Source organism: Lampetra planeri, chromosome 4, assembly GCF_965212315.1.
Source record: "Lampetra planeri chromosome 4, kcLamPlan1.2.h2, whole genome shotgun sequence".
In the NCBI taxonomy this organism is placed as follows: Eukaryota; Metazoa; Chordata; class Hyperoartia; order Petromyzontiformes; family Petromyzontidae; genus Lampetra; species Lampetra planeri.
This window is the reverse complement of record NC_136110.1, coordinates 12,143,858-12,170,927: the sequence shown is the minus strand read 5'-3', so window position 1 is coordinate 12,170,927 and position 27,070 is coordinate 12,143,858. Positions and strand designations below refer to the sequence as shown.

At 47.6% G+C, this 27,070-nt stretch overlaps 1 protein-coding gene across 2 annotated transcripts in view; it reads left to right on the top strand.

Moving 5' to 3' along the window:
- The window catches only part of LOC144717701 (serine/threonine-protein phosphatase 2A 55 kDa regulatory subunit B beta isoform), a 205,224-nt gene that overhangs the window by 83,151 nt on the left and 95,003 nt on the right, over nucleotides 1-27,070 (top strand). The window contains exon 1 of one of the 2 annotated variants that reach the window (XM_078593269.1): nucleotides 19,054-19,270. The exons of the other annotated variant lie outside the window; for it this stretch is intronic. Within the exon in view, the coding sequence (XP_078449395.1) occupies nucleotides 19,201-19,270 (70 nt within the window). The 5' untranslated portion in view covers nucleotides 19,054-19,200. Of the gene's footprint in view, nucleotides 1-19,053; nucleotides 19,271-27,070 lie in introns of those variants that run through there. 2 annotated transcript variants of the gene reach the window in all.

Here is a 27,070-nt window from a genome sequence, read left to right as displayed (position 1 = left end):
CTGGCGGTCTGTTCTGGCCTTTCAGGCCACTGAATCCTTTTGAGCCAGAATCAAATTGCTGGGAGTATCCTGTGGTAGGGGCTTTGCAGAGGCGAGTGTTGTCGGTAGGGGCCATTTGGTTGCCACAAATGAACCACACGACACCTTGCTGATCTCGTCAAGGAGCGTAAACGATCATCAGGCGAACTCCGGTCTTCCTCGCAGCGGCGGCTTTTGGCTAACCATCGAACCAAAGACAGTCACCGCATCGCGCACCTTTCAGATGCGCTTTCTGCGGCCGTCTTAGGAAGCCACCGGAGCTATGCACTTTTAAATCATCGGGATTTTAATTAATTTCTTTACAACTGCTTTTTGTTCATGGTTGGCTATGTTCGGTGCAAAGGAAGTTCAACATAAGGGAGAGGAAATTTTGCACCGATGCAGTGGGAAAGTTGGCATTGATACGGGCGATGTTGGACTTTAAGTGAGTGAAGTGGAGTGGTGGGATGACAGAAGTGATGACAAGGAGGGGGAAACGAAACGATGTAAACTTTATTTATTTATTTTACTCAGGCCCACTGATATTTCGAGCTTTTTTTCAGAAGCGACCAGCCTCAAATGATAGCTTAACGAAGTGGCTTATCACGTGGAAATGTATCGCAGCCAAATTCCCATAATGCATGTTGATTCTAAATGTGGAGGGAAAAACCGGAGGACCTGGAGAAAAATCGACGCGACCACGGGGAGAGAGACACGCAGGCGTCAGCGTCCGGATCGAACCCACGATCTCTTGTATACCAGGCGAGGTAGTTGACATCTTGCTACTGTGGTGTTACGATGGCAGTGTAACATGCGATGGATGAATTACAAAGAGATGGTGAGAGAGGTGTTGATTGGATTTGGTTTCGGTAGTCGTGAAATCCAGGATATTCGCGCTTCAGGATTTTTGAGAAAATGTAAAATTGGGAAACAGGCGGCATGATGCAGGAGGTGTGATGGGGCAGCGTGATGTTGGGAAATGCGAGGTGGATGGTGTAATGTGGCGAGATCTGATAGAAGGTTGTGAACAGATGGAAGCGTGGGAGGCATGCCAGAAACATTAACTTACAAAAATGCAAATTTTAAGATTACATTCTTTTTTTTCTTCTTGGTTCTTTCGGTAAAGTCACGTAGAAGGGAAGTAATAAAATAATAAAAATAAAACATAATAAAATGAAATAATTCTCACGACGTTTCGGCTACAACGCAAGCAGCCGTCTTCAGGTGAAGAATGAGACACTACCAAGCTAGGAGCTTATATATAAACTGGGTTGGAGGTGGAAGAGCGCCTTAACAAAAAGAATGTGCATATGAAGAGGAATTTAGCATATTCATGGAAAATGCGTAGGAGGTGGGCGGGGGGGGGTTTCAAAGGCATATTATGCCCATGCATTATGCAGGATCAACAGCACCAAGGGGGGGTGCAGGGAGTAGCATTAACAAAGGAAAGGAATGTTATTGATATGTAGCTGCAGTTACTTTTTCCTCATATTCCAACCAGCAAGTCTAAATTTATGCAAAATCCAAAGGTTAATTTAAACCCCGGATATTTTAAGTCCATTTTATGATCTCCTTCACGATTCCTGAAATTGGTTGTTATACTTGGTGTCCGGAAGACAGCAAAACATAAAATATTTTTCACAAAAAATATAATTTTGAAAAACATTAACAATAAAACCTTTAACTTATGGAAAATATACTTATCTTTGTACACACTATGTGCTGCTGTGTTTGCTCCTGAGGGAATGTCAAGGTTCATCAAAGGTAATTGCAAGAGACTTCCAATTATCCGCCCCGATAACTCTGATTATTCGCGATCCTCGGTTCCGTGGGATTTGTTAACCCTTGACCCCCTCCCTCCCCCCCTCCCCATTGTTTGAAGCCCGTGGCTCTCACCTGCGTACCGCGACGATCGGTGTGCTTCAATGTGGATGGGGCAGCCACATGTTCCTGTAACATTGAGCGTGGAAGACCACGCGAGATGAAACTCTGCTTCTCGCGTTTCACTTCACAATTGCCGCGACACTTTGCGACTCGCTGCAAGCTGCAGCTTGCTATTTTCATAGTTCCCCCCCACCCCCCACCTTGTTATAACGTTGGCCTCTGCGTTTGTTTGCGTTTGCTCTTGCCCATAGCACCCAGGCGTCGTTCTTGCGTTGGCAGTTGCGCGACTGGCTTTGGCTTGCTGAGGAGTACTCGGCGTAAAGTCAAGGTCTCTCTCGTGTGTGTGTCGTGCGCGCGGTATTAGGAGGCAGAATGTTCACCGGTTGAAAGGTTGCCATTTCTTTCCTTTTGAAGGAACACACATGCCTTCGTTTTTTGGCTCCACTCACTGCATACGGTGCGAAAGAAGTTCAACATACATACATACATACGATGCGTCATACATGTTTACTTTAGAACGCATTGCACATTAAATAGAATTACAATTTTTCATGGAACCTTAGGCTGATGGTTGATTCCAGGCTTACTTGCTTGTGTATAAGTTACATATATGTTTGAACTAAAAACATAGCGTGTACAGTATTTTATAATTAATATTTTTTTTGTCAGAATAGAAAAAAATATTCCCAGTCTCCACAAAGCATTTATATTCCACACAAAAGGAGACTCAGCGACGTGCTTGCGAATGTCTCTGTTCTAATTTTTGTTGAACAAGCGCCAATTCCGTCGTTAATTGGATAAATTGACAAAGGCGTTGTGCTCGGCCGTCTAAAGAATAAAGATGCAAATTAGGCTCGTGACGCGTCTCGTTGGGCCGCCGCTGTCCGTCACCCTGACAAAGCAATCAATGCCGATGTTGCACTACGAGCTACGCACACACGCACACACACAGCTGCCGCAGTTCACTTACTCACGCCGTATAGATTAGAATGTGCTATGCATCTACTCTAGGATTCCCCCCCCCCCCCATTTAGCCACAAGGAGCGTTCCGTTAGCGAGCTCCTTTAACGATTGACACGGCACACGAGGGGGGTGGTGGCACGGATGTACTATACGGTGAACTTCTTTCACGCCGTACGTAGCCAACTGCGCTAATTGGAGGTGCGGGAGAAGGACAACAAACAGTTCCCTGCCGTTGGCCATACCACACGAGCCGCGTGTTCGAGACGGAGATGAACTCGTGGAGGCCGCTGTCGTGTTGAGCTGCTGCTGCCACTAAGGTCTACTCAGAAGCGCTTGTGCGTCCGTGTGTGTGTGTGTCATATACGTTGTCCATATATCACCAGTTTGGTGTATATATTTGACACAGTCGATTTGAAATTTACAATTCCACATGGACAGGCCTTGGGCAACGTTTTGCCCCCCACCCCACCCCCTTACTGGGAGATACGATCAAGGGGCACTTTGGATATTGGGATATTTGCGAAGCTGCCGTGCTTTACGAACCCAGAGCTGCCCCCCCGATTAAAGCAGGACACGGCAAAAAGGTTCCGTTTGCAAGGAAAGCAGCTGTGCTGCAAATGGAAATCATTAAGATGCTCGTTGGTGAAAAACAGTGCAAGATATAGCTCCTTCGTGTTCTGAAAGGCGCGTGTTTTGCAAAAGGCCTTTGTTAATTGTTTTCCCCATCAGTATATGTGCTTGATGAATTCAACAAAGTGGGCTGCTCCATTGCAGTGCTGTGGGTTTGCGGTGTGTAATGCGAGTGCAGTGGGGGCACAGATGTGTGTCGCGGTCCTACGCTACAAACCTAGTAACCTGATTTCGATTCCTAGCCGTGGCGGACAAACAGCGGTACAGCGTATCTGGCGTGCACATTCACTACGTGTCTCTTCTTGGTTCTTTCGGTAAAGTCACGAAAGAAGGGAAATGATAAAATAATAAAAATAAAACATAATAAAATACAATTCTCACGACGTTTCGGCCACAACGCAAGCAGCCGTCCTCAGGTGAAGAACAGGTCTGTTGAAAATGTCGTAATGAGATTCGCGGAGCACTGGATATTTACAAATATGGTTTTATACCCCATGAAATCGCTTTCATAGCAGTCCGTAACCTGCTCATCTCGTGCACGGTGTTAGGGATACAGTGCTCGCTGAGCTGCATTGACTTCTGGTTGCTGAACGAACACACGAGGTTGCACTCATTCCACAAAAAAGTTCTTGCCACAAATAACCCACAATACCTTGCTGATCTCGTCGAGGAGCAGACACTGTCGCGTCAACTCGGTTAGCCATCGAACAAAGACGGTCACCGCATCCCCGCGCGCTTTCGGATGCACTTTCGTGTGCACTTTCTGCAGCCGTTTAGAACGCTCTACCTTGTAATATTAGGAAGTCACTGGGAGCTATGCACTTTTAAATCTAGATTGAAAACTAATTTATTTAAAATTTGAATGTTGTGTTAGTTTGTCCTTCCCCTCCCCCCCGCTCCGATTAGCACGGTTGGCTACGTACGGTGCGAAAGAAGGTGAACATACAGACAGCCAAGAGCCAGAAATTCCACCACAATCTTGGTTGTGCGTTCTCCAACCACGTACACTCGTGAGCGATCTGCCCCAGTGCCTATATCTACAATTACTGCTTACAGCCGGGCTTCGCCAGATCCGATAAACATAAAAGACAGTATGTTGTGACGTCTGGCCGCGGCCCTATGCATTTGTCGGAAGCGTTGCTCCATTCGCACCTCTGCAAAGAGGAGGCCCTCGTGTTTGCCGTAGGTAATTGGCGCCCGTGGTTCGTGCTCGCCGCCTCTCGGCAGTGGAGCCGGCGACACTAATTATAATTGCCTCCCCGCTGCGTACAATTCAATACTGTACGCGTGTCAAAGAGCTTCAGCCACTTTCACATCTGTCGGCGAATTAATTATACACGATATATATGTATATACATGTTGCTGCCAGTGTGAAGTTAGATTCGTTTGTGAACTAGTGAAAGGAACCCAGCTAATTGCATACTGCATGAAAAAAAGTGTAGTGCCATTCTTTTTAAATGTGCAAGAAAATGCACTTTTTTTTGCAAGCTTGTGCAATTGCATAATGATAACTGTGGCAGGCATAGGAAATGGAAGCTATGCACACTGCAATCTTATAGGGGACAATACATGTCTTGTGGTGTGTGCTGTCTTACACGTGGAGAGCGGTAGCGCAGCGGTAAGCAGCACACTGCGCTACGAACCACGGCGACGCTGGTTCGATTCCCGCTTACGGCCAACACCAGTGACGATTATCTGAACCTGTCCTGGGCCTCCCTTAGGTCGACTCAGCTTCAAATGATTACCTGGTGTGTAAGCATTGCTACTGGGGAGAAAAAGGCGGCCGGGCGTGGTGCTGGCCACCCACCCCCGTGTGTACCGTACTGGCCTTCACAGGCACTCACTAACGGCACTTGTCCCTACAGTCTGTTTAAGGCTATATGGGTGGGGGATCTTTGCCTTTGCTTTCTTACTCGAACGTCCAGGCAAGTCCTCTGCACCGCAATGCTGTGATTCACGGACAGCTGCATTGGTGCTCGTCGTTTTACCCACGAATCTGCATTGAAGAGATGAAGCACGGCTGGGTATGCTTTAACGAAGTAGTTTAGACAGGTTATTGAATTTCCACACACACCTTGATGGGCTGTTCCTCAGAAATACAGACGTACAGGCCTCGTGTACATTTTCTCCAATGCCGCAACACCAACGTGTTTTTATTTTGAGATATTCTCTCTGCGAGAATGAACGAGCGCGCCGTCTCGGTGACGCATGCACACACTTAACGTGATGTGTCAGTTGTCTTACAGGCGCTTTTGAAATAACACTGCCATGGAAATGAGGAGCCAAGAGGCTCTGCCGGAACGCGACGAGCAGGTTCGAGTGACTGCTTTAAACGCTCGCTTAAAAAATCTCACGTCGCGAATTAAAATGCGGGGCGTTCAAAACGGGCGGGAAAAACTGATGGTGGACGTCGATCCCTCCGGATGCCTCTGGCCCCGCGGAACTCTGCCCGTCACCGCCACGTCGTTGCTCGAGCATACTTTGTTGTTTACCGTCCATAATGGAGGGGGGAGGGGGGTGTGCTAATCGTGGGCAGTTTCAGTGTAAAGTTACACCAGTAAAACAAATGTGTGGGCAATGCCGCAAATATTTATTTATATGAACCGGCACTTTGCACCCACCGTACGTAGCCAACCGTGCTAATCACGTGCTTCATCAGGAATCAAACCAGGGACATTGTTAATATTTTTCCAGTTGTTTCTGATCAGGCATAGACTCTCAAGTTATCATGCAGTGTGTTGGTTGGTGTTTAGTTTTGACAGCCTGTGTACATATTTAGTCCTCAGTTTGAATACACCTAATTGAACTGTAAACGGAAAGACGTTCAACAAAGAATTTCACGGCTCACTGTTGTGATGCAGGCACAGTGGAGAGCCACAGTCCAAACGGAGCCAACTCGTGTCTCCACTGCCCTCGTTTCACATCGAACTCCCAGCATTTTCCAATCGCAGATAGGAAGCCAAATAAGACGCGTGGGCGATCGTGGGTCGGGGTCGTCTTGGGCCAAGGTGTGAACACTTGGGTGTTCACACCTTGGCCGGCCGGTTGCCTCTATCCTGTTCCGTTTGTCTTTTGCGCACGCGCTGGTCAAATTAGCTACAGGAAAGTCGAGGCGTACCCACTGTGTATCCCACCAGAATTCAATCTACAAGCACAGGTTGCTGCCTTCACCAAGTCGCCCATTCTATAGACGCCATCCTTTTATTTTTATGACAGCATTCGGCGGGGGGCGTTTTGTTGGTCAGGGGTCAAGCGTTACGGGCGGGGAGAAGGGGTCTGGGTTAAGGGGTCACGCCCGGTGGTATCGAGGTGTGCTCTCTGGTTTATTGAACCAGGGAATAATCACCACCCATCGACCTGTCGTGACAGCAGCTCTGGCTTAAGAGCTGTGATTGATAGATGAGCCATTGGGCCTCGCTTTATCCGGCTCCCCCCCCCCTGTAATAGACCCATTAGCTTGGACAGTGGTTTGGTCCGTTGCCTGTTGCTGTTGGATGTGTGCGTGTTGTGTGGGGCATTACATCATTCTCACGAATCCAGCCTGTGATGTTTTGAAACCTCTCATGGCGAACGCGAGCATAGGAGAATGAATAGCCAAACCCGATCGTGCCATCGCGATGTGCTTTGCCAGGCGATATAAAGATCTTAAGAGGAGGTGCTGGGAATGTTTTAAGGTCACGGTGCCACAGGGACGAGCTCAGGTTATTGCAGGCTTGTTTCCCCAACTTGAAACGGTGCGCTCTGTGTTGTGTAGCCCGTGGGCCCAGCGCGCGAGGGGTCTGTGCCAAGGTGCCCCCCCCCTCTCCCCCACGTCAGCCACTCCGCTGGACGCTGGTGTTAATGAGCCTCTACTTGGCAGGGAATGGTAGTGCACACGATAAACTAATTTTAAACTAAAACTATAAACTATTTATATTTTACCATGTAAGGCCCCACTGAGCTACATAGCTCTTTTTTAGAAGCGAACCTGGCCAGCACAAGTGATAGCTCAACGAAGTGGCTTATCGCGTGGAAATGCATAGCAGCCGAATACTCTTTAGACGCGTGACGTTGATTGTAAACGTGGAGGGAGAAACCAGATGAGCCTGTGTGTATTTGGGCCACTGACCCCCCCCCCACCAACGTTATGCTCCACCCACAGCCCCGAGTGAGTCAGGGCCCCTCACCCTCACGTGGTGCCTCTGAGGCACATTTCGGATTTAATTCATCACGGTTACAAGGCATATAAATATACAATCGCGTATCATACCCATGAGCGTTGAAATAGATTTTGTCATTGGTTAACTTGACGCCAACGATATCCACAGTGTGAACAAAAATTGTCCTATGTATTGCACCTCCCGGAACAACACCCTTTATGAATCGGAGTGCTGAATTGCGACCTCGTGTGCATCATGCTAATCTCTCACATGAACATAGCCACTTCCGTGCCCTCGTCGAGGTGGCCGCTCTCCTATCTTACAGTTACATGCTAATTTCTCACATTCACTTTTATCTGACAACAAAACAGCTGTGTTAAGTTGTTAAAACACCAAACTGAAACCTTTTACAAGGAATCATGTCTGCATTAACAACAATACTTGTAGTCAGAATGCAAACAAACAACATACTCCGAATATATATGCATTGCCTTTGAAACTGATTGGTCCACACCAGAGACAGCTTTCTTTTGAGCCTCGTCTCAAACGGTGTTAGACCAGAGACCAGAGGACGACAAAAGGCATCCAACACAAAGACAATGCCACTACCAGAGTAATGAGAGCTCGGGGTGAGCATCGACGTCATGGGACATCCTTTGCCATACCAAAATTAAACTATTTAAAATACTATTTTGACCATACGTACTGTGGTTAATGCAGACATGATTCAGGTTTCAGTTTGGTGTTTTAACAACTTAACACCTGTTTTGTTGCCAGATTAAAGGGGAAAAACCTATTCACATATTTTGGTCCTGGCAAAGGAGGTCCCACGATCCTGCATACAAGGCGAGGTATTTAACATCTCGTCATCGTGGTGTAGAATTACATCAATCTCTGCCGATTTGTCTTCACCAAATGCAGGCGTGACTAACGCGGATACACGCGGTCGCCCTCTGCATCATCGCCCCCATCGAGAGCGTCGTTCCGTTAAGCGCAGGCGGCACCGGGCGTGGCACGGAACCGAATCGTTTTATTCGCCGGTGCCAGGGGGACCCCAAGTTCGTGTGGTCCCCTTCCTTCGGTCATCAAGATCATCCGTTGTTTCCTACGGCCACCAACTGCGGCGGGAATTCCTGATCGGCGGCGAAAGGGAGAACACTCGTCCTCCCACCCTTCCAGTTTGGAGGAAGTCGTGATCTCGGTTAACGCTCGTAATTTTGGGGGTTGCATCTTCGGTTTCTTCCGCAGGGAGATACTAATTTTGCCCACGGCGGAAAAGCGAAGTGAGAGTCGTCATTGATATTGTTATTATCAGCTTTCTATTGCGCTTAGATCTTTTTTATATTTGCGAGTAGTTTTATTTTTACGTACAGCGCTTTGAGATACTTCAATATGAAAGGGGCTTTATTAAACAAAGGTTTTTTTTTTAAACATAGCCTCGGAATCTCTTTAATAAAATGTCTCCCTTAATGGAGTGGCTTGTCAGCTTGTTTTAAGGTTAATTGAAAACAATGTTAATATTGACGTTTAACTTAAATAGGTTTTTGCCTTGTTATAGACGAGCGTTTGATCGCATGCCGTGCAGCCATAATGTAAACCGTCTTAGAAAAGTAATGTTAATATAAGCAAACTTCTCACTGCCTCCATTACACAAATGATTTGACGAGACTGCGTTGGCAGTGATGCACAAGCAAAGCAACTTCAACACCCAACTCATCACATGTGTCATTAGCATTGCATTAAAAGATATATTTGATTAAAAAAATAATTTACTTTAAAATTGATATGTTTCGGTTATATGGACTTTGTTTCCTTTTAAAAGCATTCTCTGTTACTGTAATGCAGCTGTAAGGCCAGCAGAGGGTGCACACTCGCTCACAAACTGCCCCCTTGATTGTAACATGAAACAGCGTTAAAAAACACATTACATTATAATGTAATTCTTATTTCATTTGCATTGGTCAGAACATTATTCAGACGCAGAGTTTTAATGCCTTCTGTGACGGCATGCACGTTGTGTTTGGGAATGTCGGTTGACGTTGGCCTCACAACAACAGCAGCGGCTTTTGGCTGTTCGCCATCCAACACAGACGGTCACTGCATTGTGCGCTTTCAGATGCACTTCTGCGGCCGTCTGGAACGCTCTTCCTTCCGATATTAGGAAGCCACTGGAGCTGCGCACTTTTAAGTCATCTAGATGGAAAACGAATTTCTTTAGAACTGATTTTTGTTTAGTTTGTTATCCTACCCCCACGCACCTCCGATTAGCGTTGTTGGCTACGTATGGTGCGAAGGAAGTTCAACATACAGCCAAGAACCAGAAATACCACCGCACCTAAGTTGTGCATTGTCGAGTCACTTACGCTCATGAGTGATCTGTTCGGTGCCTATCTTTCCCATTACTGCTTAAGAGCAGGGCATTGCCAGATCAGTCGTGAATTGCCACTGTCTGGTATTGAGAAATAATAATTAGTCTCCTGATTGAGGCTATCAAAGCTGCTTTAATCTCGACTAAACTACTAAACTTTTATTTTATTTTACCAGGCAAGGCCCACTGAGCTATGTAGCTCTTTCAGAACCGATCTGGTTATCACAAATGATAGCCAAACGAAGTGGCTTATCACGTGTGAATCTATAGCAGTCAAATACTCTTAACGCATGTTTCTAAATGTGGAGGCAAAAACTGGAGAATAATCCACATGACCACGGGGAGAACACCATAACACACATATACAGGCTCGAGTGGCTGCGCAGATTCTAACCCAGAATCCCCAATGGTATTGGTTGCACGCCATATGAGTCGGGCATAGAACTAAATATTACTTTTCGATTTAAAGCGTTCGTGATTGCAGGGCTTCATATTCTTGGTTCTTTCGGTAAAGTCATGTAGAAGGGAAATAATAAAATATGAAAAAATAAAACAATAAAATTCTCACGACGTTTCGATTGCAACACAAGTAATCATCATCAGGTGTGAAAACCACAGTAATAAAATTTGATTTTCACACCTGATGATGATCACTTGTGTTGTAATCGAAACGTCGTGATAATTGATTTTTTAATTTTTATAATTTTATTATTTCCCTTCTACGTGATTTTACCAAAAGAACCAAGAATATAAATATTACTTGATTAAAAAGTGCTTTTAGAGAGGTAGATCCTGTCTGGGGGTGGTTCTTTCAAAGCACAAGGAGATGATTAAATATATCAGCTGTCAGCACAAGTGTTCCGTGTTTCTTTTCCGTGGCATGCAAGTACCTACCAGTCTACACAACAGGTCATTAGGGTGGCTTGGAAAACAACCGAAAGCGTTATTAATAATGTAGATATTTTAAAATCGCAGGACTTACCAACGTTCTCTTGATTCTCGAACGGTGGGTTACGTCCACTGGCGCAGTCTCGGTGAAGAGTGGGGAATGCATCGGTGTTGATAGAGACGCCACACAAGCGATGGATATCAGCCAAGGTCCCCTTGGTGCCATACCAACCCGTAACATCATAACACAACAAGATTGTGGGTGCCACGGTAGCAAAATGTCGGCTGCCTCGCCTGGTATACAGGAGGTCGTGGGTTCGATCCGGACCCTGATGCCTGCTGTATATTTAGAGATTGCATGTCTTTCTCCTTGTGGTTGTGTGGATTTTTCTCCGGATCCTCCGGTTTTCCCTCCACATTTAGAATCATGCGTTTAGAGTATTTGGCTATTAAATATGTTGCCACATGATAAGCCACTTTATTGGGCTATAATTTGTGATAGCCAGGTGACTTCTGCAAAAAGAGCTGTATATCTCAGTGGGCCTTAACTGGCAAAATAATAAATAGTTCAATCGTTAAGTTTTTCGTTCTTGTCATCACTTCCGTTATCCCACCACTTCACTTCAAGTCCAACATTGCTCGTATCAATGCCACCTTTACCATCGCATCGGCGCAAGATCCCGTCTCCTGTCTGTATGTTTGTGTATGTTGAACTTCTTTCGCACCGTACGTAGCCAACCGTGCGAATCGGAGGTGCGTGGGGAAGGACAGCAACATTTTAAAGAAGTGAGTTTATGTAACGTGGAGACGCACTACACCAGTGTCTCTCACGCCTGTTTCGTTTGCGTGTTTGTTTCACGTATGTAGGGTCGTGATTCTCAACCCAAGCCCTCATTCCGTCGGACACATGACAGTGGTGTTACTTGCTGTCCGTAGCTAAATTGATACTGTGCTGTGTGGTGTGTGTATCCAGATAACAATCATAATAATAAACAGTATGTGTTATGTAACAAGTGGGTCTCTCAAATTAATAAAAAGACAGGGAGGCAGAAATTAACATGAAGGCTATGCCAGACTGTGGGAGCAGTAGAAGAGAGAGAGAAACTTCCCTCCCTTGTACAGTACGTATGTTGAACTTTTTTCGCACCATACATAGCCAACCATTGAAAGTGTACAGTAGGTAGCGTATATTATAATCTCCAATTTCGTTTCATTTGAGGTCAAGGCCGAAGAGGGGAAAAGAAACCCCTTAATCCATAATACAGGTTTTTTTGGGGTTAGATCGCGTAACTATTTGGATGATATTGGTTGCGAAAGCCGACGTGTTAATCCCAAAACCCCTTGAGGTCCGCAGACAACGCCGGAGCTGTAATTTGTTTGGCCCGGGGTGGCAGAAATGCCGGCGTTTTGTGGCGATGAAGATAACGGGTTAAACGTGGCTGTGACGGGATGGCGTGTTCTGGCTCGTGGATTTGTTACCGTCAGCTCTTTAGATTCCTGTGCTGCACGAGGGATCCCGGCGGCGCAAGGTCATTGGGAATATGCAGAAATCTCGTAAAATAAACCCGCCAATACAGCAATGCGCGCTGCCAATCAGCCCTAATGGCAATTTTGTAGTTGATGAAAACGCATTCCCCCCCCCGCTTTGTAGCTATCCCATATGTTTTGGGGTTGTACGCCGTGAGTAGTTTGGCGCAAGGTGGTCGCGACGTTTCGCTGCAACCGCGTGCTGGGGAGAATTTATTTAGGAGCTCGATTCACTTCCCCGGATCGAGGCGTGGAGACGCCGTGCCGAAAAAACATGCGGCACAACCGGAGGACGCATCGGAGAGGAGCACACGGTCCGCGTAGTAACCTACGCGGTAAACGTCCCGTGCTTTAACCCCGCTGTGCCTGATTGGCTTAATTGCCTGCTATTTAAAGTATTGCTTTGTTACTTGAAAGGGCACGGGCATCTGAATAATATATGTTTAAAAGTGTTGAGAGCGGCGCTGTAGGTAGAAAACCGGAATGCTGTGCAGGTGTGAACATTCATATGGCCTGGTTCAGCAGCAGCAGCAGGCTTCAACAGCTGACATTGTGGAGTTGTCAGATTGTAAGACAGCTGCACGAGATAGCAGCTGTATGGAGTGGAGAGCAATGGTGGGATTCACTGGAGCTGATATTGCACAAAGATTGATATTTGGCTTCCCCTTGTCGTGATGTGTTTTGAACGTTTGTGTTCACGAGAGTAACACGTGACACTGGGCAAACCAATTAAAGGCCATAAAGAATGTGGCACTTCAAGGAATTGGGCAAATGTGTAACCATTCATCTCTTCGTGGTTCAACAAATTGTCATGATTTAGGGTCACAATTCAATTCACTGGACACATTTTTTGGTTTGCCCTGTCCTTTTGAATGTACTGCCTCTAGTGACTGCAGGTGTGATGTGATGAACCCATTACATACAACATCTACAAAAGTGGATGGTTCTCGTGCGCATGGTTTGATGCACTCACCATGAGGCAATTGCAAAAATAATTGTCCCTAATTTATTGAACCGATGCACCATTACATTTCTGAGGGAAATGCAGCTTTAACTAAACGGTGTTATTTGAGCCCCGTTAGATTTTCCATTTGTCTGTCTCTCTCAATCAGCTTGGCGGTGCGCACGGCGAAGGGCTCTGCTGCTCTACGTGAATGTTTATTACAATCCACCAAAACCCTCGGCCCATCTCGGCGGGGGTTACTTTCTTAAAAAATAGCCGCTATCCTCAAATCCGCGATCCGCAAACTCAAATCCAAATGGACGCGTTGGCGGTACACTTGGTGCAGCATAGCGCACCGGTCCTCAACAAACAGTTGAAGAATCCAAATTTGAACTGCCGTTCGTCTTCCGACTGCTTCGACATCACGAGAACTGATTTTTTGATGCACCATCACCACCCCCGCAAGATTTTTTTACCACGGGTTTGCGAATCGCGGGAAAGTAAATTATTATTGCGAAAATTTTTTGTATTTATAATTACCTCCGCACTACCGGTGTACCGCCAATACGTTTATGTTACCCTACATCAACCCAACACGTGAAACTGTGATGAATATTCTCGATAGCATTAAATATAACTTGTACAGTAAATGTATAGAATGGGGGAAAAAGTCATGTAGTTTACAGTACTATATATTCTCCGTAAAAGTAAACCTGAAAATAAAGATGAGGTTTATGACATGTACAGTAAATGTGCAGTTTAACATAGAGCCAAGTAAATAAACTTACGTGTGCTTCCTGTAAATGACGACGATGATGATGGCGTGCAGATTCTTCCACGGCAGCATCATCGCGAGCAGAGTGTGGTTGTTAGACACCAGCACTTATTGACGATGGGTACTGTCCAGGAGCCTCACGCTCAACCGTGACATTGTGTGTCCCTCAAGTTCGTTCCCTTTAGTTCATTGAATGTCCTTTGTCCGGAGTGGCACCGCATGCCACCGCATGGAAGTTCACGTAGTTAGTGAGTACATCTGTTTGGTGAATACCCATGCAATGCTGCAATGAACGTTAGAAACAATGGTCCATTATCGCTGCATATTGCTGTTGATGGATATAAATAGTATTTAAAATTTAAGATTTGCTTGAAGTAAATAGAATAGAATCGTATGTTTCACAAGGCAAATTTGTATTTTAAGGCAATGGTGGGGGGGGTCGTTGTGTGTGTGTGTGTGGGGTGGGGAGTGGTGGTGCAGCGATTAGCGCGCTGCACTACGAAACTGGCGACCCGAGTTTGATTCCCGCTCGCGGCCAACACAAGTGACGAGTATCTGAATCGGTTCTGGACCTCCCCTAGGTCGACTCAGCCTCAAATGAGTACCAGGTGTGGTGTGTATACATCACCACTAGGGAGACAAAGGCGGCCGAGCGTGGTGCTGGCAACCCAACCCCTCGTGTGCCGTGCTGCCCTTCATAGGTGATCGCTAACAGCACTTGCCCCAACCGTCTGTTGAGGCTATACGGGGGGGGGGATCTTTGTCGTTGGGGTGGGGAGAATGTGAAGAACGAGAGCTTTAACAATCACACCATCGTCTGGCAGTGTGCGGACGCTGTCACCTGAAACGATTCCTCTTCTGCGATTTTTATTTCATTTCCCAGCAATATGAAACATAATTGCTAACTCGAGCAGAGTAGCACTCACACCCCTCTCTCCCTCCCGCTGGATCCCCGCAGTTTGGATCGAGTGCTCTCGCCAATAACATCTGGCAAGCCAGAAGAATATCGAACATGCCTGACTGCTGATCAGACGCATTTTAAAACCAGTCCAGAGTTTCCTTCCTTTATCAATGTCCACCTGATGGATTTATGTTCTTCTGGAAGCCAACAGGCCAATGGACGTAAATATTTCTTCATTTGACTTATAGTTGAACCACATGAAGGAGTTTCGTCCCGTACGCACTGTGAGCGAGCGGTCGGTCAACCATCATGTAACTGCTTCCCGTTGCTCTAACGTCGTGGCGAGTGAACCTGTTGGGGTGGGGGGCAGCCCGTGTAGTTTGCGTGCCGGTCCTGCACAAAAAGAGACGATGGTGCTTTAGGCTGAGCCTTGTCACCGTTCGTTGAGAATTCCTATCGACTCAAAACACACGTTCACCGACCAAAACTAAAGGGAAAGTAAATTTGATAGGTGCCGTTGAAAGTTTGTTTTGCTCTCCCATGGACTGTACCAACTGCTCTGTTTTAGTTTTGTTAACGAAGGCTTCAAATGTGGAGAGGCCCGGTGCCTCTTGCACACCACCAGGCACCGTTTCGTGGTGGGAGGGCAGCAGAGCCAATACCGCATTCGTGTCACTCGCCAAACCCTGAGTGACGTCAATCACCAATTACATGCTGCTTTTTTTTTTCTTTCACATGTGAATGAAAGTTTGTGACACTTTTAGGTCAAGAGGTGCTGATTTATGGGAAACTTCCTTGTGTGTTATATGATCCTGTGTCGGAGATCAACATGACTCTGCACAGTGCAAACGCGGCCACCAGAGGGTAACCTATCTTTGTCCCGACCGTGATGCATTAATAGTACGTACATGCCGAGCGTTGTCACAGTGGTAGTACGAGAGGCACTTTGGGAACCACACGGTTGTGTATACCATGCCGTGTGTGTGTATATATATGCGTTGTGTGCTCTTTGTATGGTTATGCGAGCTGTCCGCAGACTTTTTTGGTGCCGCGCTCGCACAAAGGGCATTTCACATGTACGTGTGTTGCCTGCACAGTAAACTCAGTTGCTAACGCAGAGCGGGGACTTATCTTGAATTTGCCAAAAATCGAGACTGGATTTGTGCTCAGTGTCATTTGCCGCGTCAGTGCCGCCATCCACACAACTCCTTATTTATAATCTTCCTTAAGACACGGCGCCGTGGTAAGATGCTTAAAGTGCGATTACAGTAATTAATGTGGTTATCAGTTTCTATTTACATGTTCTGATTTATTCAAAGCCCTGTTTTTTGCGTTCAGCGAGGCTTCTTTAGTCTTTTAACTTTTTGGTGGAAGATTGCTGAGCATTTCTCCAGCGGATGAGTTTATTGGGTTATTTGATAGATAGTCTAAAACAGAGTTGCTGTAAAAAGGACGCTCTTGATTTTGGGATTCTCAGGGTTCTTAATTTCGAGACTCGGAGCCGCAGACGTGTTGAGTGAGTCTTGGCGTCATGGTGCGTACCATCCAGCCATGGAATGGTTTGCCATGATTCAGCATTTTGATTATGTTTCAATCTCGTTTTGATGATTCCCGTTTGTATTGTTTTTCTTTTTTTGTGTCTGATTCGTACAGTCTTTATGCTTCATTCACGTAAATGTAACGGCATATAATCATGGTAATTTAATAAGGTAAGCCCTCTCAATAATTTTTATTTTAAGTTGGTTCGATGGGATTAATGAGGGGTTTTAGCTTGTTGAAAGGAATCCAGAGTGCCTGTAGGAAAGCCATTCAAGCGAGGAGATGACACTCAAAGCTCCAATGATAGATTCAGTCCAGACACACCACATACATACAATCGTTGTGTGGTCTGAGCCCATTGCTTTCCTGCCGTTTTCTCGCAGCCCCATGCCCTCCCGATACTAACCAGGGTGTGAACCCTCCGTAATTTCCGAGGTCCGTTGAGAGTGGGCATATTTATTCCGGGTGATTTTGGCGCAGGGGAATACGTTTACGACACATGTAAAATAAAACCGCGGGTGCTTATTCACGCGATTGGATTCACCCCTGAAGTCGTCAGCCACAAGAATATATTTGAGTCGATGCATTGTCCAGATTCTTAACGGTTCACTATAAATACCTGCGCTGCGAGACCAGACTAAGCCATGAATGTGATTCGTACAGTGCGCAGTTAATTTACCAAGTCTGGAGGCTCTGATATTCGTGACGCCATGCAGTATAATGTGATACAATGTGGGATCCAGCAGCGACACAATACCAAGTGGCTGCTCGCTGAATGGGCCGGCCCCTCTTCAGCTTGCTGTTTAACCTCAATAATGTGTCATTTGCAAAATAATTACCGTGCCGGCACCATAAATAACTTTGCTATGAAATATTTTTGATGACACCTTTTAAAAATACTAAACAAAACCCACAGCCTGATTGTGTGTGTGTGTATGTAATTGGTAATTATGTGATACCACGGTGCCGATATGTATACAGCACTTAATCTATATGTAAATGACTCCTGTTTTATGGCCACCCAGTGCTGAATAGAGGAGGGGGGATTGCAGGGGTGGTGTGGGGGGAGGGCGGCTGGGGGGGGGGGCCGTGTGGGGGGGTGTGTGAGGTGCCACGCCGCACTAGTGAATGGCAGTGCACTGCCGAGCCTGGATGGTGGGCCTGTGCATCGCCCCGACGTTCCGCTTGATCCCTCCACTGTCCGCCCGCCCAGCCTCAACCCCCGAACCGTGCCTCCCTCTCCCTGCATTGATCTACGTAGCGCTCTCTCTCCGATAGATGACGCTCTCGCTCTCCATTGGCTCTGGCAGAGTGGATACCTCCCACCCCACGTTTATGCCTTCTTTTTTTTATGCGGCGTGTGCGTCAGACTGCGCAGTCCGCTCGCTCGCTCCGAGACGGCATCAGCACCATAATAGCGCAGCGCGGCGCTCTGCAAGCGTTGCATTGCTCTGCGTGCGTGCGAGAGAGCGAGCGGCAGAGCGCGCGTGTTTACGCGCGTGTGCGTTGCATTTTAAAACGGTCGTGCGTTTTTTTTTCATCCGGCCCACGGCGTCTTGGCAGTCTCGGTCATGGTGTGTCTGTATTTTCCATGAGCTTTTAGCCAATTGGAAAAGATTTAGTTTTTTTTAAAGATGTATAGTCAGGGAATTTTTTTTTGTATTTAATTATTTTCGTGTAAATAGCTTCCCCTCTCATCCTCGCCGGTCACCCGGGTTACCTAACCCCTCCCTCCACCTATTTTCGCGGATGAGCCGAGCGTTCAGCGGGTAGAGCGAGAGAGGCCGCACGCCACTCCCTCCCTCTCCTCTCGCACGTCCGGCGTGGCGGTGTCGAAGCCCTCAAGAGCCAGGCCGGCTGTCGAATTGCCACAGGCCATCTCTGCCGTTGCTGCTGCCGCTGCCACCGACGTCGCCATCGCCAGCACTTTATGGTGAACACTTTGGAGGAAAGTACCGCTGCTGGGATATTACGCAGCACCGAGCTGCTTCTGCCTTTGCCGCTGCTGCGTCCGTCGATGTCCAGCTGCCCGGAGGTGGATACCTCGCGTCTGCGTCTGCACTGAGGACCAAGATTTTTCAGCCAAGATTTCCCAAAGGGGTCCCCCCCCCGCCACCCCATAGTTGCGCTGCAGCAGAGGACCAAGTGACGAGGTGTTTTCTAAAGCCGTCTTCCTCCGCATTTTCTGTTCTCATTCTATCTCCTTCCATCCGCTCTTCACTTCGTTTCATCTGCGCTTCTCCTGGCACGGAACGCGGCTCGTTCCGGCAAGGTGTGGCCCTGCAAGGCACCCGACTCTGGTCGGCAGTCGCCCCCCATCCATCCATCCATCCGTCAGTCTATCCGCCCGCACGCCCGCTTGCTGCCTGCCTTGATTATTGGAAATTGCTGTCATTATTGCTCCTGCGTTTTAATCTGCGGGAAGGAGCGCCGCGCCGTGCCTCCACCGCGGGGGCCCCCCTGTACCCAGCTGGTTTCTGCGGGAGCATGGATGTGGGCTGGCCGGGCCTGAGCCGAGAGCCACGTTCGTCACGCTCACGCACTGACCGCAACATAACAACAACAACATAACGCCGACAACATAACACCGGCGACGTGTTATGCTGACGCCCAGTCTCCGCGTCAATGGAAGAGGATATCGACTGCAGGAAGATCAACGGCACTTTCCTTCGCAACCACAACTATGTCACTGAAGGTAAGCCTGCCGGGGCCGGTGGTGGTGGTGGTGTCGTCGTCGTTAATAGCCTTGGAGAGAGGCGATGTGAGACGAGAGAGCTGCAGGGAATGGCGAGGCCGCGTCTGCCTTGCTTTGCTGGCGACCAGGTGCATGTTGAGCACATTGCGTTAGAATGTGTGAAGGGTTTTGTGGGGTTGGGGAGGAAACAATATCCACCTACGCACGCGCGCACTCACACACGTGCACACACACGTGCACGGTCATGCCGTGCGTAAGCCGCGTGCACTGCCCTGTGCCATCGCGTGCGAGCTGTATTCTTGCTTACGGTAACGCCTGTCACTGCTGCGCAGAAGATTAACTTGTGTTGTCTTCCATCGCAGTCTGTAAGTGGAAGGTAAAATGTATTAAATTTTTTATTTTTCCATTTGGCGTATAAGTGTCGTCTGCTGAAGACGAACGTTTCGTTTTGAATTCCTAAGTACACCTGTATACGCGCGCGTGTGGTCTGTGCGTGTGTTGTGTGTGTACACGGTGAAATGTTGGCTACCACGCTGCATTACGGCTGTACTTTGTTTCCCCTGACCATGGTGAATACATCGTCAGTGACAATTGATGTCCCTTGAGCTCAGCCTAAAATTATTACCCTGTGCAGTGTGATTACCATCAGCACTGGAGCGACAAAGTGATTGCATGCAGAACTTGTCTGACACTGCCCCTTGCGCTTTGCGGTCCTTTATAGGTGCTTGCAAACAAAACAAGTAGTCCGTCAGATGTAAAAGGGGCCTTAATGTGTCAACTACACGGAGTGCGCTTCTGAATTCCGCTTCGCGTTAAGGCCACGGGATTCGAACGTCATTTGCGACGTGAAGGGAAAGCGACAGCCACGGGCAGTTTCTAAAACAGCTTGACGGCATCTCTGCCATTGCATTGACAGGTAAAGCAATGCTGGAGAATGTGCCAACGATGTTTTGAACGTTTAGCTACCCCCCCCAACCCCCGCATTGAACTCCCCCCATCGTGACAGCGTATTCTAATTGCAGTAAAAGCTTTGGGCGTTTTTTTTATTATTTTGGAAGAGCAGTGGTAACGCCGCCGCACCGTTAATTTAACGCACGCTCTTTCTTGAATTGACAACGCATCATAGCTGACAACGCATCGCATTGTCCCGAAGTGGGGGGGGGGGGCTCCCCAAAAAAAATTTCATCTACAAAGCTGCAATTTGAACACAATTAAAGGCGGCTGCCAGCGGGCATTGAGTTGTGATTTGTCGTCCGTTTAAGGACTTGTGACGCATGCTTCTGCCTGTTGGTGGCCAGGGGGCTTTTAGAGACACGATTTGCTGGACCTGGCAAAGGTGAATGCCACGGCCTTCACCAGTGGCACTGGCAAAGCTCGCTGACCTTTCCGTGACCGTTTGAACTCCCAGTGTGTGATTTTTTTTTTTGCAAATATAAATGATGGATTCGAGAAGGGTTTGCTGTTTATAAATGCTCAGGTACAAACCGTTGTCTCTCCCAACTGGTCAGGGCGTGGAGCTCACCGCGATGAATCGGCATTGAAAATAAGTGGCGTCCTCTTGAGATTCGCTGGCCGTTGCAAAATAAGATCTGATCGCCTTTTGCCTAATATCACCCGCTTTGCCATTATTATTGTTGTTTTGACTTAATTGTATTTGGTGTTTGTGCATCGTTGTTCACCTTTGTGGTGATTGATATTTGCTGGGCGTGTTATCGTACACGCTGCCCAGCATTGTGGGGGAGGAGGGTGGGGGGGGGTGCGCAGCTATAAAACATTCTTGACAGCAGCAGAAATGGAACTGCGTACTCGGTCTAAGTTTATTTTATTTGCTACACGTTCAGCCGGTCGCCGGGCTATTTTGCACGGGAGAGATCCGCGGTGCTGCGTGGGCCACGGCAGAAATGAAACGGAGATAAAAACGTCGACATGGCAGACGACGGGCATTCGGTGCGTATTGGGCCGAGCAGAGAGCGTGCGGGCCATCAGGCGTCAGTGTTTTACCGTACTGTGTGGGGAATGCGAAGCTTACCTTTACGGGTAATTAACTCCCCTCCCCCCCATTACCATTTAGATATTTACCTTTTTGAGTCAGGCTGCAGGTTCAGGTGAGGCAGGACTAGCTTGTTGAGCCGTTTTGACTTGGCCCAAGCTTTGACTGCAGTCATCACCTGGTCATCTCTGCAGGGATAGAGCGGTTCGCCCCCCCCCCCCACTCCGCTGTGAACCCGGCAACTTGAGTTCAGTTCCACGCCACGGCTAACGTCGGTGGCATGTGATATCTGACCCTCCTTCGCGGACCCATTCTGACAAACGTGGTGAAGTATGGTGAATCACCCCCCTCAATGACCGCCATGGTTTGGGGGAGGCCTTCATCCAGCAGCAGCCGATTGACACCCAGCTGCAAGTTGTTGTTTTATTCAATTTTGCGGAGGAATAAAGTAATTGAGGTGTTCCGCTGGACAGTGGACGTCAGTGCCGCTGTACCATAATTCACAAGAGCAGGGCATAGCTTGCCCTGCCGTAGCCAAAAGCTCTCCTTGAGTTTACCCGTTGCTGTCTTGCAAGAGACAATGGCCTAATTCACAATGTGTTGTATCTTGTACGCACGTAGCCTACGAGTTATAAAGTGTATCCCGCCATGTGTGTCACCGGTCAGAGATGAAACAGAGGTGAAACAGTGTTGTCCTAATATCGAGGTTTTTTCGTCTGGTGCTCTGAAGCATCAGTGGTGGATGCAGTTAGCTGAATAGAGAAGTGTTAAGGGGATCGTGAATAAGCTCAGCTTATTAATTATCTTGAGTGGTAGTGGTTGTCCTTGCAGATTCCTCTTTGCAAAATGCTGTACTCGGAGTGTCTGCTCCCTAATTCATGAACGAGAGCGAAATGGGACTGTTGGCACGTTTTGAAAACGCACACCCAGTTTTTGGTAACGAGTTTGCGGTACTTGTGCAAAAATGCATTCTCGAGATGCGTTAAATAAAATCCTAAACCCCGGGTAGAAAAAGCGATAGTCCGTTCTACAAACACTCATTTACGCTAAACAAACTGCAGCCATCAGATGCAACCATGACAACTGCTTTGCACGGATTTCAGTTTTTTTTCCCCCCCAGAGAAATCCATTTATATAACGGAGGTGGCAAACAGATTTTACGCGCTATACGCTTAATTATTCATGTGCCCTGATTTTCTTCTCCGAACGGAACTGCACGGTTGCCTGGGCTTTAATCCCACGATCACCACGCTGCTGGGATTGAGGCCACCGTGAAACGGCAGGGGAAGCGGTTTTTGCCCATCGCACGGCCGGGCGGTCGCCGGCAGAGAAAACGTGGCGCCGCAACCGCTCTCGCCGCGCCTCCTGATTTCGCTTGCCGGTCACATCCTCCACGCGACGCGACGCCGTGCCGCGTGTGGTCTTTGCCAAAGATCGTCAGGGTTTACACCAGCGGCGAGACGTTAACTCCCTTGCCTGGTATACAGGAGGGCGTGGGTTCGATCCCGACCCTGGCGTGCCTGTATATGCATGTTCTCTCTCCCTGTGGCCATGTGGATTTTTCACTGGGTCCTCTGCTTTTTTGCTCAATGTTTAGAATCAACATGCGTTTAATAGAGTATTTTGCTGCTGTAAATTTCCATGTGATAAGCCACTTCGTTGAGCTATCGTGTATGGCCAGATCGCTTCTGAAAAAGAGCTGTATAGCTTAGTGCGCCTTACCTGGTAAAACTAAAAAAAATCGTTTCTGACAGTAGGCACCTCTGCACGGACGTTGTATAAATGCTCGTAACACTGAAGCGTTAAAAACGTGGCGCTTAAACGTGAGATGGAGCAATGCCCTCTTCGCTCTTTACGTGTGTGTGTGCGTGGAGAGCGGTAGTGTAGCGTTTAACGCGCTGCGCTATGAACCCGGCTACCCGAGTTCGATTCCCGCTCATGGTCCTGTGCCTCCCCTAGATCGACTCAACCTTAAATGACTACCTGGTGCGGTGTGTAAAACAGCACCACTGGGGAGACAAAGGCGGCCAGGCGTGGTGCTGGTCACCCACCCCATCGTGTGTTGTGCCGGTCTTCATAGGTGCTCGTGAACAGCACTTGCCCCGACAGTCTGTTAAGGCTATACGGGGGATCTTTGTCTTTTTGTGTGCGTGTTACCAAACAGCGGAGGTGCAGCAGGACACACGGCTGCCCTGGACCAGACAGTGGGGCTGCTCACTACGCAGCAGGGAGGGAACTATCAATGGAGAGGGCTCATTATGCAAATCCAATTAACAGATTTAAATTGGTATATAACAGTGATAATTATTATAGTTGTTTTCTTGTCACTGAGTCTCAAGGCACATTTTCAGGAGGATGTTGCTTTAGAATTTTTGGTCCTGCTTCGAATTATTTTTTTTGGAATAAACCACATTAAGGGCTAAAGCAGCTAAATTATGCACAATGTAGGTCTAACAACTACTTGCTGTACTGCATTCTTTGTGGTGAGTGTCCCAGGCTGGCTCCACCACTGCATGGTCCACCATCCCCTTACTTATCGCTTGGTTACATGTTTGTACACCACGACATTTGTATAATGTGTTACCCCTCCACAAAAAGAATGAGCACATGTCGATGTTATTTAGGCCTGCAACCTAAAATAGTTAAAATATTTGTGGCTGTTATTGTGCACAATGGTTGGAGAACTCCCCCTTACCCCAGCCATCCTTCCCCCTGTGCCTCCCATTAACAGGGTTGGCTGCGTATGGTGCAAAAGAAGTTCAGCGTACATACATACACACACCTGTGCTGTCGACTCCCCTGTTCAAGTCCAGGCTCAAGACCATTGTTTCATCTCGCTTTGACCGATTGCATCTCTCCTCCCTGTTAAATCGACACACCCATTGTGTGAGATACGGTCGCGTTTAGATGCTGCAGAAATCCAAATTGTCTTGCGTTGCACGGTGGAGACCAGAAGTTCAACTTCCCATTTTGGTGTCCCGGTAACGCAAAGCAAGCGCGCCCATGGTTTTGTGGCGGCATAAACAATTTGTGATTGACGGATGGCTCAGCGGAATTTATAATGTTTTTGAGGAGCGGAATAATTGGGTGAATCAGGTGGAAACGTAGCCTTAGGGAAGAGTCCTAGCGCAGGATTGATTAGGTCCGCGTGCTGGTGTTAATAATAACCCGTGCCTGTGCGTGCCCGTGTGCGCCTGTGTGAGTGTGCGTGGCACAGTGGCTCGCGCACTGCACGATGAACCTGAGTTCAATTCCTGCTCCCGACCAGTAAGTGGCGAATATTTGAATTTGGTCCTGGGCCTCCCCTAGGTCGACTGAGCCTTAAACGAATACCCGGTGTGGTGTGCAAACATCAGGACTGGGGAGACGAAGGCGGCCGAGCGTGGTGTTGGCCACCCGCCCCACCCCTTTGTGTGCTGTGCCAGCCTTCATAAGTCTGTTAAGGCTGGAGGGGGGGGGGTCTTTGTCTTTGTGCTTGCTGGTGGCCTGGGCGGCGCTGTGCCGTGCCTCAGTGAAGGGGCCCACGACGGCTCGGCCACACTCAGCCAGAACCGGTGAATGTGTGAGGGTAGGGCTCAAGGGCTTTCTGGGAAATGTGGGTGTCTTATGAATGCAGTCAAATCGGCCAAAGGTAAGGTGTGTCCCTGCTCCAGCGAGTGTGAGGCTGCTTTCATCTCCATTGGAAGCTGTGACACAGTGGGGATTTTCCATATTGCTTTGCTCGTTAGATCAGCATTTATAAATAATAATACAGTATCATGATTCCATTTAATAATAATTGATAGCCTTTTTGTCAATCCACTAATGGATCAAGGCCTTGCCCGTGCCGGGTCAGTCACGAGGATTGTTTGACCATAATTCACCACGCCACTCAGTTCGGACTTGTTCACAAATCACTCCCCGCTGATGTCAGCCATGGCCAGAAATCACACTCGTGTTGCTGGGTTCATAGCGCAGTGCATTAAATAGAGTACGACTTTGTTTTTGCGCAGGGAAAGCCTTAATGGGGCTCAACAGTCTCGGGAGGGCTCTGTTTGAGATGTTTGGCCAATTGAATTGTGAGGAGAGAAGCCAGAGGAGTCACGAGGAAGGCACGCGTACGTGTAGGCAGGCACCTCCGATTAGCACGGTTGGCTCCGTACCATGCGAAAGAAGTTGAACATACATACATACGTACTTACAGGCAGAGCATACAAACGCAGCATCTACAAGTACGAAACTTACCTTCTCCTGCTCGTTCCAATGTACCGATTTCGCTCACACACACAATCTATCTACAAATAATAATCCACCAACCCATCACTTGCATCGTCACACTGCGCTAGTGTTTCTTGCTGCCTCTCGAGCAGAGGTTTGGACGTGTAACATGTCAATACGTATTCCATAGCCTCATCGTCATGATCGTGTTTTTCCCCTTGGTGTGTGTTACAGTGAACACAAACAGTACCTGCAAAGTATACGTGAATGCTGAGAATACAGTGATACCTCGGTTCACGAACTTAATTCGTGAACTGACTCTGGTCGCGAACCGAATTGGTCGTGAACCGAGGCACATTTTCCCATAGGGTTCAATGTAAATCCGGTTAATCCGTTCTGACCTTTTTTTTTGGTTTTTGAAGCACACAAATATGAAACAAATTACAATACACATTAGTACTGTACAGTATAGTAATGTATAAAGAGAGAACACTAACCTTGCTTGAGATGACTTCAGTAAGCACTCAAACGGGTGATCTGTACAATACAGTAAGTACAGTATTGTACAGTACAGTAGTACAGTACTGTATGTGCTAAAAAGCACACCAAAAAGCAAAAAGTCACTGAAAGTGTCTTCACAGTACTCACAGTACTCCTTTCTGCGTCTCTTCTTCTCTCCACGATCTTCCTACAGGAAGTCACGACCACGTGACAGCCTGGAAATAGCATTACAATGGCTGCGGCTCCTGTTCGTGAACCGAAGCGGAGTTCGTGAACCGGAGCATATTTTTATGAACTTTTCTGTTCGTGAACCGAGTTGTTCGTGAACAGAAGCGTTCGTGAACCGAGGTATCACTGTAATATGATATATAGCCTACTGCGTATGTGTTATACGCTTTAAGCGGGTTCTTTTTGTGCGATTTCGTGTATATGCGGCCAACTTATTTCTTACCAAAATTCGCCATTCAATGCGGTCTGAATTCACGCGCATGCGGCTCTGGTCGGACGTGGGACAGCACTGTGTGTGTGTACTATTCGGCAGGTAGCCGTCTCATGCGGTGCATTGTGGGCTGGGTGAGTGCGGTCCACGCCACGGCGATTTCGCTGTGTGGCGGAGCTCTCTTTCTTTGGAACGCGTCTGCCGCGTAAGGCAAGGGAAACCTGTACGTGTAAAGTGGGGAGTTCTGATCGCACACTGAGGTTCTGCTCAGCTCGTTGTCCCTGCCAGAGTCTGTGAAACCGGAACCAGCTGGTGAGGGGGGTGCACGATTCGAGAAGTCGGTTGGAGATGCTCTCAGGACCTTTGTCTCTGCAACATGAAATGTTGATGCTCGACTTTGGAATGCCAAGGGAGATGGACGTTTTCTGTGAGTCATTCAATCAATAGGGCACTTTAATGTGTACAGTATAAGCTACGTCATCAATAAAGATATTAGATCTTAGTGGTTACCGTGCCATTGAGTATTTTTTATGAAATATGTTTAATGAAATTGCTTCCATTAGTGAAATGCGACGTCTTTAGTAATGTGCACATTAAATATACTATGATGTAAATTGTAAAAAAAAATATATAGAATTATATGGCTGCCGAATCAATTTGCCAAATCCCAAAT